This window comes from Camelus dromedarius, chromosome 29 (assembly GCF_036321535.1).
Source record: "Camelus dromedarius isolate mCamDro1 chromosome 29, mCamDro1.pat, whole genome shotgun sequence".
Lineage (NCBI taxonomy): Eukaryota > Metazoa > Chordata > Mammalia > Artiodactyla > Camelidae > Camelus > Camelus dromedarius.
In genome coordinates, this window is record NC_087464.1 from 20,919,184 (window position 1) to 20,931,832 (window position 12,649).

The following is a 12,649-nucleotide window of genomic DNA, read 5'->3' on the forward strand; positions in this document are numbered from 1 at the left end:
GGTAAGGAAGAGGGGTGCTCAGAATACACATGCCTCCCACCTGGGGCACGAAGGGGGCAGCGTGGTCCCTTAGGGCCAGATCACAGCCATGAGGGCTGGGCTAGGGGGAACTGGAACATGCTGGTACCCGAGGGCATCTCTACCAGGATAACTGCTGCCCGCCAGAGAACCGAGGCCGAGGCTCTATGGGAGACCAGGGTGGAGGGAGAGGCCACCACAGATGAATAATGAAACTGAAAGAGACCAGCTGAGGAGAGCAAGCCACAGATGCACAACAAGCCAAAGCCAGGCCGCCCAGGAACAGGGGCAGCGGTGAGCAAGAACCGAGTGCCCATGAGGTGTGTCCACCTCATCCATGTTCTCGGAACTGTGCCATCGTGGGAGTATGAACTGGTACAACCATTTGGGAGAGCAATTCGGCAACACCTGGAAGATGAAGACACTCACACCCTACAGCAAGTCTCCTCCTAGGAAAGAATCCCAGAAAAACTTGCAAAACTTCCACCTGCATATCAGTCACGTTAAAATACACGTGTGGTAACTCTTGGGATTACTGGGACACTAAAATAACTAGAAACAATCTAAATAAATGTTCAGGGGGAGGGTATAGCTCAGTGGTACAGTATGTGCCTAGCATGAACACCTCGTCCTGGGTTCAATCCCCAGAACCTCCTTTAAAATAAACGAATAAACCTAATTACCTCCCCCACAATAAACAAATACATTTTAAATGTTTTAAATAAATAAATAAATAATGTTCAAATGACATTTTTAAATGTCCTTATTTGGGACAATCCAAAACTTTGGAAAACTCAATTGTTTATCCTTTGGAAAGTTTTTTTTCTTTTTAAACCTAGAAGACTTGACAGTTAAAAATTTTAAAAAAAACCCTAGGTTTAAATAGATATTATTAGTTAAAATTTAAAACTTTAAAGGGCAAAGTAAAGTTTAAAAAACTAAAAAAACTTTTTTTTTGTTTTTACAGAAATTATTCTAAAGCACTGTAAAGTCACCCTAGGGTGCACAGAGGATAACAAAATATAGGAATCATGGTTGGAAACATACAATTTTGACTAGTTTGCTTTCTGACTAAAAGAAACAAAATTTCAAAGATCTAAATCGGCTGAAATGAATAATTAATTTTTCTTAGAAAAGTTAAAAAACAGAAGTAGATAAAAAGTTATAAAACCATCCCACGGTGTGCAGACAGTGCGCAAAAAGTATCAGCCTCTCCCCTTTTCACGCACATCCACTCCCCCCACCCATAAAATTCTGACAGGAGGACCAACCACCGAGAGGCAAGGTGCAAGAGCAGCACCCATCGCACGCGAGGTAGCCGTGGCGGCCAGCCGCTCCTGGACGCCCGCTTAGGTCAGTTTTCCTGAAGGCCCGGCCCCCCACAAGGCAGGGTCAGCGCCGCGCACTAGTGAGCGCTGGGGCCTCTCCACCCTCAGCATTCCAGCAACGACTACACGTCTGCACACACGGCACGCCTGATGCTGGCCAGTCCTGGCGATGAGAGACGACAGGGACCACGAGCTGCCTTTAGGGCTATAAACAGGCCAGGGAGACGGGACGGACAGCTGATCATCAGGCCAAGTGATGGCGATGTGACCCACTCTGCCTGGAGGGTCCGGGGTGAAGACGCCTAAGGGGAAGGGGCTGGCCAGCTGGCCTTGAAGCTGAGGAGACCCAGGCGCACACCTCTCCTCCCCATCGGACTGCAGATGGTGCTGGTTCTTGAGGCTGCCCACTGCTTGGCAGAGGGCTGGCGTGGAGCAGGCTGCCAGGGGATGCTTGCTCGGGCCTCTGTTCAGCCACTCTGAGCTCAAGAGGACATGGAATGACTGTTTCAGTCTCTGTGTCCTCAGCGCCTAGTGAGGTCCTGGTGCGCAATGTGCATTCAGCCGAGGGAAGGACGGAAAAGCCGTGGAGCATCTGGGCTGCAGTGCAGTGTGCCAGGGGCCCGGGCGCTCGGCTCTGGCAGGAGGCGGCTGACGGCGTTTTGCAAAGCACAGCACTGAGAATGACTGTGCACACAAAGCTATCTCCACTTTAACAGGAGCCCTACACAACATTCATCAGAGGAGAATGGTCAAATACATCACTTCCATTCACCCGATGGATTATTATAGCCACCAGACGTGATGGCTGAAAACTGCATAATGACATGGGAAAATGCTGTGCTATCGCGTGACCCAGCGAGGATGACCATGTTCTCAGTTTGGATACCTAAATGTGTTGGAGGGGGAAAGTAAGAAGGAGATGTATCAAAATGCTACCTGTGGGTTCTCGAGCTGGTAGGGTAACAGGTGATTTTTCATTTTCTGAATATGTATTTCTGTGTTACCTAACTTCTCTTCAGTGACCACCTGTTGTTTTAGTTAGGGGAAAAGTCTCCTTAGAGTTTACATTTATCTTTATGTAATAATGTGAAGCAAACTTTATCTTAGATTCACATACTTAAAATAGGTCTTCCCCTTCTGCCTATAATAACAATAATAATTTTACTGGGTTTTTTCAAATGTAAGCATATTATACTTTTTAATGCATCACCTGAATTCAACCTCAAACACTCCATTCGAGGGAGTATGGCACTTTCCTGCACCTGGGGAAACTGAGGCATGGGGATGTTATGTGACGTGGTCAAGCTTGCTCACAGGAGAGAGCTGTGGCTTGTGACCCAGCCTTGTGACCCCTCACCCAAGATCCTCACCAATGTGCTCAACCATCCTCAGTGGAACTGAGAAAGAGCAATGCTTCATTTTTCTATTCTGAAACATTGAGGCATCTGAGATTTTGAAGCTATGAGCTTCCAGGTGTCTAAGAACACATAAAACTTTCTTCACTGGCCTCTTCATTTGCACCTGACTGTGACTGCTGCCTCCTCTTCCCATCACTATTCATTTCCTACCAGTTTACACACTATTTTAACAAAAAATAATCTCTAGTTTAATGAGCAAAGGGAAGTGATCACAGGGAGGCCGATGTGTGCGCTTCTCCCAGGATCAGCTGACACCATGAAGCTGGGACAGGGACCCGGAGGAGGAAAGCCGCTCTGCAGAAGGCAGAGCTCACCCTCCCGCCATCCTCTCTCAGCACTCGCTCTAAGAGGCAGAGGCAGTGGCAGGGCGGGGGACAAGCTTGGGCCTGGAGCTGTAGAGGTCTGACTCCAAACCCCAACTCGGGCGCTCAGCAGTGGCACCTCAGGAAGATGCTTAGTGGCTTTGATCCTCAGTTTTCTCCCAAGAAAAGTGGGAGTAACGATACCTCCACGCGTACGGCTTTGCGCAGCTGTGCAGCTGCTGGCGTGAGGCTGGGGCTCCTCGGCCCTGGGCAGAAGCTCACGTAAGCTCAGACACTCTCTGCTGGGCGAGAGGGATGCTCAAATGAAAGACAGGGCTGCAGCCCTTAAGGCACAGCTGAGCAGCTGGAAGACGAGAAGACACTCAAGGATAATCCGGTAAGGTAACTGCTGTCACTGGGGTCCCTGCTGCGCCAGAGCAGCAGGAATGGGAGGGGCCGTGAGGCGCCTTGGGAAGGCAGGGAAGTGCCAGGCCTCCTGCTGTGGGCGGTGACTGAGGGCCCCAGAGCTGCCCCTGGGGATTCACCACTGCATTCATTTACAGAAGCCGTCTTGTCCCCAGCTGCTTTCAGCCAGTGAGCAGGGCAGGGGTACTAACACAGCCCTTTCCCATGAGACATGTGCGCCTTTAACAGGTGACCTTGGCTTGAGGACTCTGCATTAGCCTGGCCAAAGCTTCCTCAGAGCCGCACAGCAGTCTGAGATCTTTCTCCCCCACCCCCCACCCAGAACTCCTTCCTTCTCCTGGTCTTGGGGTTTTCGGAGTCTTCCCTGGGCCCACCCCTCAGTCCTTCACAGATGTTTCCCCTTAGAAATCTCTGGCACGTCTGCTTCTGCCTTGGCCTCTGCTTCTCGGAGACCCTGAGCTCACACACTCTGGATGGTAGCCTAGCCGGCCAGGCAGGCTGCCGAGCCCAGGGGCAGAGTGCGGAGAGAGCAGTGACCCAAGAGCAGGCCCACCTCCCTGGTCTGTTTGTCTGGATGTAGTAACTGCTCTGCTGGCTCCCAGGGCCCCAGGTGACCCCCACCCGGCACTTGCTCGCTTGCAGACAGCTCAGCCTGGCCTTGGTGGGCGCCTTCTTCAGGGGTCAGTCGCTGAAGCCACGCACATGGAACCTCCCCAACCAAGGCTTAATTCAGGTCACATTTCAGCTCTAATTCTCAAGTTGCTGACTGAAGCACAATATTTTTAGAAGTACCTGGGATCCTAAAAGAGTCTTTGTGTAATAGTCTCGAGGCATGAAAACTTCCACGATGGTGACTAGACACCAGAAAGCATCTTCTTGTTCCAGGTACAGGAGGGCCACTGCCACCAATCTGCAAATGGAGAACAAGGTGAGCTCCAGCCCCTGCCCAGCCCCCCACCCAGACACAGGCAGTGCGGTCTGTCTCCACAGAGGCCTCCGCAGTGTGCCGGGCTCCCTCACGGCCACGGCCATGGCCACTTATAGTTCTCCAAGAAAGAAGACGAAGTAAGTGTTCCATGGGGAGGGAGGTATTTCCTAGTTTGAGAAGCAAAGCTGCATCCAGCCTCTCCTTCATTTGGTTTTTGTCTAAAGATGACAAAATAGTTTCCCAATGATTAGCCAGCCTCATTCAAAAAAATGTTTTCACTGTAAGATTTTTGCTAATGAAGCTAATTCTTTGAGTTTATTGTTCAAGAAGTTCCAATTAATCCTTTTATGCACAAAACATTCAGGGGTGAATGTAAGGGGCAGAGAACAGATGACAGTTTAAAAACCTCTTTCCTGATACCATTCTGCTTGAAATGAGGCTTCAGACAAATGAACCACCATGAGGGGCTTTCTGAAAGAACTGCAGCTACAGCAGGCACGTGGGGTGGGAAAGGGGACCTACGTATTAACTGTTACGTTAGGTCTGGATACTTACATTGTCATTACTGATCCAGTAACCCCAGGTTATGCAAAGACATTCAGGGCAGAAGGATGGAAAGGAAGAGGGGAGAGAAAAGACACTCTCTACACATCCGAAATCCAAGACCTTGGCTTGGGACATGAAGTTCCTGCGCATCACTTACGGGAAAACCCTAAAGCTGCTTCTCAGTTTGTCTTTGTTTTTTTTTCCTTAAATAAAACTATTGTGAAATCTCAAATTAAAAGGTTAAAAAAAAAGACCTGGGGTAGGTGGGAAGGGATGCCTTGAGTAGGCACGAGTGGGATGGAGAGGAGAAAGATGGACACAGAAAACCAGGACACGCGCCGAACCTGGAGACGCCAGGAGAAGGGGTAATGGGTCTGAAATCAGCAGAGCCCTTGAGGACATCACGTTAGACTAACCGATGTTCAAGGCGACAGGCCTGAATCAATGAGAAATGGCTAGAGTTCTGCTAAAGTTTTGGGTTCTCAGAACACGTGGATGGAGTATTTTGAAGAAAACAATCCAATCCAATAAAATGGTTAAAATTCAGAGGCCCTAATGGTGATGGGGTGGAGGTGCAGAGAAGGCTCTGACTTTCTGGAAATCGTACTTTTGTGCGGAAAACTGGGGCTGTGACAAGGTCAGATAAATGGGGCGCGCGCTCCAGTCCTTGTCAGAACCCTGTACGTTTCAGAGGTTTTCGGCTTCCAGGAATTTTTAGACTGAGTATACAGTGTAAATTGTGGATTTAAGCAAAACAAAACAGTTTTGTTAGGCAATATCTTATTTACAGGCCTTTTTCCTTTTTTTTTTAAATGGGGACCACCAAGGAGTAGCCAAAGACCCTTTTACTTCAAGGGCTCAGAGAGGCCACCCTGTCCTGACCACCAGAGAGGCAATGACTTCCAGAAACCACTGCCTTCAGGTCTTAACCAAATAACATTCCAGTTTAAAAACCTTTCTTCCTGCCATCCTCTCATTGCAGACGCAAAGAGACAGCCCTCATCTGGAGGTCAGTAACCCACACTGATGAGGATTAAAAAGGCCTGTGAGCAGCCAGAACAAATGAGCATTCAAAACTCCACGCGTGCACTTGACTTACAGGAGAGCCGCTAAAGAACGCACACAGAGCCTCTTCAGTCTTACTCTGTCCTTGTTCCTAACAAGCTTGGTTACCTGCTCTGACTACACAGAAGAACAGAAACGGACACTGTCATGACTGCAGTGAGCAGTGAGCGGGGAGAAGCACGTTAGCCAGGAAGAGACACCCGGAGGAAGAAGCCGCCACAAGCGCCCCATGTCAGTGACGGAGCCCTCAGCACCTCTGCAGGCTCGTCCTGGTGTAACTCAGCTCACAGTGAGGAGCTTGGGCCATTAAGGGGATGGATGTGGGAGGCTTTTCTGCGTCTTCTGACTGTGGAAGCGGGGAAGGATGCGGACCTGCAAGTGGCTCTAGTCCAAAAGAAAACAAGTTTGGCCTCTTCAAGGGCTAGGTTTCAACCAGCTGAAGGAGTGTTTGGGGCAGCGTCCTGAGTCACAAAGCTCCTGTACAGACAAGGAGCAGCCTCCTTTCTACGTCGTGCATTACAAACTAATGAAACCAAACTGCTGATGAAAACCCGAGGGTCGCGGGAACAACAAGGAATCAGAATGAGAAACCTAGTTGCTTCAAGCAGTTTGACTGTGGTGTTTTTAATACTTTCTGAAAGCATGTCTGTTTCTCTTAGTTATTTTAGAATTGGGGATGTTGCATAATTAAAACTCACTTACCGCAGCTACTTCTTTTTCTTAAAAGACATGCTTTCTTGGCTCTCCAGGAGGGGAGGGCAGTGTCAGGTGTTACAAGCTATCTTACCAGCAAACAGGAACGTTCTGTGGGCCGAGCACCCACCTATTTAGACCTTGGCAGTAGCCGATGTCCGGGTTCCGCCAGGAGAAGGCGAGCAGGACGTTGCGCAACTTCTGTATGCCTTCCGAGGTGGGGCACGAGTAATGCTTGTTGTTGGGCAGAGTCCGCAGCAGGTCCAGCTCGATCTGCTTGGAGGCCGGGTTCTGCTTTTCCAGCGCCTTCTGAAGCAAGGTCTGGAAGTAACCAGGCTTTGTGCCGTCCTTGAATTTCCTGGTGTGAAGGTCCACACACCACTTCCACACCTTGGAACGGTGCTCGTGTGGAATGCCCGCCCGGATCAGGTTCTTTAACTCCGGCGAGCACATCATCTCCCTGTTCATCGTGCTCGCAAAATAGTTTTCCCACTTGACCCCTGTGGAAACCTCCTGGTTTTCTGTGAGGTAGAGGGTCTTCAGGTCCAATGCCCGGACTTTGGCGACCAACTTCTCCTCCTCGTCATCCTCTGGGACAGTCCTAAACCCATAAATGTCATATTCACTGTTGAGAAAAACAAAAGCAAAAGTTAAATGATGCAATCTGGACAAAAAGGCCAATGAAACAGAAAAGAGAACCTAGAAATCCACCCACGTGTAACGGCACTTTGATATGCGAGGAAACTCAGTGAGGAAATAATAAACTTCTTAACAAACAGGGTGAGGATAACTGGCTATCCATATAGAAAAAAATTATGTTAGATCTCTTTTTGATATTATACAGAAAAAAAGTCAATTCTTGATGGCTGAGGGGCTAAATGTGAAAAGCACAGAAGAAAATACAAGCAGTATTGCAAACACAAATATTTATAAGATACTAGGGATGAAAAAGAATTAAGGCTGTGGTAGGCAGAACAATGGCCCCCAAAGACATCCCTGGAACCTGTGAATATGTGACGTTACACGGCAAAAGGAACGCTGCATGTGGAATTATGGATTATGGTTACAGAACTTAAGACAGGCAGATTACCCTGGGTTCCCTGGGTGGGACCACACTAATCGCAGGAGCCCTTAAAAGCGGAAGATCTGACCAGAGAGATGCAACAATGGAAGAAGAGGCAGAGGGGTTATGAGGTGTGAGAGGGCCTGGTGCCACTGTTGCTGGCTTTGAGGATGGAAGAAGGGGGCCACAAGCCAAGGAATGCAGGTGGCCTCCTGAAGCTGGGAATGGCCACACCTGACAGCCAGCAAGGAAACAGAGGCCGAGTCCTACAACCAGAAGGAACTGTATTCTGTCAACAGCCTGAATGAGCAAGGACACAAATTGTCTCCTAGAGCCTCCAGAAAGAACACAACACTGCTGATACCCTGACTGTCAGCCAGCGAGGCCGTGTTGGACTGCTGACCTATGGAACTATTAGATAATAAATACGCATAAGCCACTAAGTTTGTGATGATTTGTCATGGCAGTCACAGAAAACCAATACAAAGGCCTTTCACACACTGCCGCTGAGTGTGTAAACTTGAACACTTTGGAAATTGGATCCAGCAGAGCTGAAGATACACACTCCCTCTAGGTCAGGAATTCCACCTCTAGCCTACATCCTGGAGAAACTCTCTCACGTGGACACAGGGAAACAAGGAAACATGTACCACGATGTTTACTGCATCGCGGGTTGTAAGAAGGGAAAATGGAACTATTCTAAGTGTCCACCACAAGAGAAAGGAATAAAGATGTGATACACTCATATAATGAAGTGGTGTGAGGCAGGTAAAAAAGAATACTCAGGAGCTACATGTACTAACGTGTAATTTCAGAAAATAATACTGAAAGAAGTAAGTTGCAAAAAACCGAATATGGTAGGATTAGCATATTAAAGTGTTTTTGGAGGGGAGGGCATAGCTCAGTGGTAGAGTGTGTGCTTAGTGTGCACGAGGTCCTGGGTTGAATCCATGGTACTTTCATTTAAAAAGAAATTTTTTTTTTAATAAATGTAATTACCACCCCTCCCCCCAAAAGCAGCTTAAAAAATAAACTATATTTTAAAAGATGTCTTCAAATAGAAGTACATATTGAAGTGTTTAAAGGTGAAGTGATATGTCTGACACTTGCTCTAAAACATTCCAGGAAAAAAAAAAAACTTTGGAGGAGAGAGGGTAAGAATAAACAAGATTGGCAAAACATTAATAATTGCTAAATTACTGGGTAACAGCTGCATGTGGGAGTTGTTATGTGATTCTATTACTTTGTATGTTTGGAATTTTCCATAATGAAAAGTTAAATCCATACACACATCTATTGGTCTACTTCTACATGAAGTCTGAAAGCACAGAACAGAAACAGTGAGAGCCCACACCGCACCTGGGAAGACGGTGAGGTGCCTCGGGGCAGACTGCCAGACCGCCCTCACGGCAGCTCCCCGCCTCCGTGAACAAAGCAGGAGTGCACGGTGTGGAGAGGGCGCTCTGTGCCCGGGAACCTGGCCGCCCAGACTGGGGTCCTGTCCTTGCCACTCACCGGCCGTGCGACCCTGGGCAAGTTACATCACCTCTCTAACCGCAGCTTCTGTATTTGCGGAGTGAGGATACCAACAGCCACCTCACTGAGCGTGAAATACGAGCCCGCGTGTAAAGCCCTGGGCGCAGTCCCGGCACACAGACCTCAGAGTTCTGTAACGCTGCTGTTGGCTGTATTCTGACAGCGTAGTTCTGTCACCTGAGCAGCCTGAACAAGAGGCCAGTGCTGGAGGCACGGAGAAGGGAAGGAGTGGGTCAAGCAGAAACAAGGCTCTGCCAGGACCGGGATGGAGCAGATGCGGGGCCACAGCAGCAAGTGGGCCCTCGACACGGGGCTATGGGGAGCCACAAAGGGGCGGAAACAGGAGACTGGGCTGCGTGAACCTGCAGATTTCTCCTCGCTCCAATATTTCACAAATCTCATTTTTCCGAAACTAGGATGTGAAGGTTCTTAATTCAAGAGCAGTCAGAGGCTCCATGATTTTCTGAAAAATATAGCAATACTGTGCATGTGCCCAAGAGCATTTTGGGGCCAAGTGTGTCCATGGCTCTCATCAGACCCTCAGTGAGTTAAGAACCACTGATCAGGTTACCCTAGTGTCTCCCGCGAATGGAGAAGGGTCCCCACTTAGGGGACCCTCTGCTTTCTCACTACCCGTGGGTGCAGCTGTGTCTCACAGGAGGGGTCTACTCCTAGAAGACTGGCTCCTCTTACAGCAGGACTGGAACCAAGGCTACCGTCCACGCTGGCATGGCCCACGGGAGACAGGTCTTGGAATCAAAGACCTGGGCTGAATGCCAGCTCTGTTACTTGATTATTATAGCAAGAATGATGAGATTATCTGTTCTGATGTCTGTGCAGTGCTTGTCATGAGCATCAAATGAGACACAGACAACTATCTATGTAAAGTTCTCTCTGAACGGCTACTGCTGTTGAAAGAGGAGCTTGAGAAGTGGGTCCCGCTGTCCCCAACCGTTGCTAACACCTTTACCTGACAAGATGAGGCTTAACGAATGCCTGCTCCGAGTGCTCCTGGCTCTCGACCTGCAGAGCATCCTCCAGCAGCTGGGCTATGACATCCCGAGCAGGCCCCTGTTCTTCTGAGCAAACTGGGGTCTTCATTTCTTGGAGCAATATCAAGTATTTGCTTTCTATCTGGCAGAGCTTGGCTTCCAGGCTAGAATACTGCAGAGAACGTGGTGGTTACCTCCATCCAGACAGAGACACAGGAAAGGCAGTCCTTAAGTACCCCAAGCAACCAGTGAACGACAAGCCCAAAACTACTAGGAAGTGAGCCAGAAGAGGCTGTATCAAAGACCAGAGATGAATTTATGCCACAGGCCCCCTGCTTTGTTTAAAATGGCCTGCGTGGGCCCCCCTCTTCCTTCAAGGGGGCCTGGTACAGGAGAAGTACTGATAATAAGGCCTCCGGATGTCAATGCATGTGTCAGCTCTCGGCAGGGTTGAGATGACCAGCAGAAACCAGGCCACACGCCAATTACTGAGGTCAAGCTGAGTGCCACTTGGCACCTGGGCCCGAAGCAGCTACCCCATGTTACATCAATACCATCTTAGGATGCTGTGACCCAGGACTAGCTCCCATCTGCCACCTTACATCAGACAAGTCAATACAACCCTGGGAAACATGCAGGAACAGGTTTGGGAAGATGCTTCAAGGACTGTTCAAAAGCTATACAAGATATAACAGCTGTGGACACAGAGTCAATGAATTTCATTTGATATAACTGTAACGCCTGTGATGTCTTTACACTTTGCAAAGCCTCTTCCAGCCACAATCACATTTGACTCTCATACCATGGGGTCCACAGAGGCAGCGCCATCCTCACCATCCCCATTTATAGATATGAAACTGATTCACACAACTCAATCGTGTAAATCAAAATCCAAATACCCCCAAATAATCTGGGGGATCTTAGAACTGTATTTAATTGTTTTTCTGTAAATTTTACTACGTGTGTGAGTAAAAGCCACATCTCGGGGCATTTCTATTTGTTTTCATCACAGAGAAAGTGAGACTAAGCACACAGAGCTATGGATTATATGTATTTTAAATATATTTTGGTATCAGCGACCACATTCCTCCAAGCATGGGGACTGAACTGATTTTAAAACATCCATTTTTAAACGGTTTCAGGTAACAGAATATACCCATCCTCACCCACCTTTGCCATCAGATCCCTCTCTCTTCTTTCTGCATTTCTCCGTAGAGCTGACAGTTCCAAGATTTCCTTATTTAGAAATTTATTTTGGGTTTTGTACCCCTGTAGATTATCCTGTTGGAGAAAAAAAGGAGTCCCTCAATTCACATCGGCTGAGTGCTGACTAATTATTCTATATAATCGATATTTTGCTGCCTCATCAATCAAATCGCTCTGCTAACTTGGAGCGAGTCTAAGGAGCTGAAAGCTGACTACTGGGCACTTTCCGATTAAATTCTGTGGCCGCCCTTGGCAGCAGAAGGAAGGCCAGGGCTACTTCTGTGATGAAGGAGATGGGGAAATAAATTTACTTAATGGTAGTGATTTTTCTCAACCGATCTTAGGAAATGTAAGTAGGACTTATGCCCTAAATCTATGCAAATATTTTATCTATCTACATTCATTAATGTGGTAAAAGGCAATACCCTCCATTCATTTTCTTTTTAACTACAGAAACTAAACAAGTTTCCTGTAGATTCTCATTTTCACTTGTCCAGTTTATGCAGAAAAGGCTGCACACATAAACAATGCCCTTAACTAAAGAATGACACTTAATAATGAATACCCATAACCTACAGCGCATAAGGCACTTTCAAGGACATGTTCCTCAACTCTTTTACGTTGAAAAAATTCAAACTTATGGAAAAACCGAAAGAAAAGTACAAAAAACACAATACACCCGTCACCTACATTTGCCAAATGTTAACTTCTGCCACATTTGCTTTATGTTTTTAAGAGAACATCACGAGCTGGTGACAAGTTCTGCCAAGTCTGACTAAAAGTCCAGGTCTGGTAGAAGCGGGTGTCATATGTCAGCTTCAGCCCGTAAAACTCCAAACAAGGAAAGTGAAAGGAAATCTCTGAGACAATTAGGGCACTGATTTCTGAATCCTCCCTACCAAATTCAGTCATTTACAGATGTGTTTTTCCCCTACTCTGTTTGAAGTTCCCTAGGAATTTCTGATCCCTCAATCATAGGAGAAACTCTGCTCACGACAGCTCCAAGGCAGACCAGGGGTGGTCAAGAGAAGCACTGAGTCCTGGGCTGTCCCAGGACAGAGACCACGGCCACGCCCCGGAGAGGCATCCAGAGACACAGCGGTACGACGTGGGTCAGGAGGACAGGAC

General features: G+C 47.9%; 1 protein-coding gene across 2 annotated transcripts in view; it reads right to left on the reverse strand.

The window, feature by feature from the left end:
- The window catches only part of TBC1D2B (TBC1 domain family member 2B), a 71,540-nt gene that overhangs the window by 10,409 nt on the left and 48,482 nt on the right, over window positions 1-12,649 (reverse strand). For both annotated transcript variants that reach the window (XM_064480661.1, XM_031440723.2), the window contains exons 7-10: window positions 11,486-11,596; window positions 10,294-10,487; window positions 6,855-7,349; window positions 4,285-4,402 (exon numbers count right to left, since the gene is read on the reverse strand). In XM_064480661.1, the coding sequence (XP_064336731.1) occupies window positions 4,285-4,402; window positions 6,855-7,349; window positions 10,294-10,487; window positions 11,486-11,596 (918 nt within the window). The remainder of the gene's footprint in view (window positions 1-4,284; window positions 4,403-6,854; window positions 7,350-10,293; window positions 10,488-11,485; window positions 11,597-12,649) is intronic.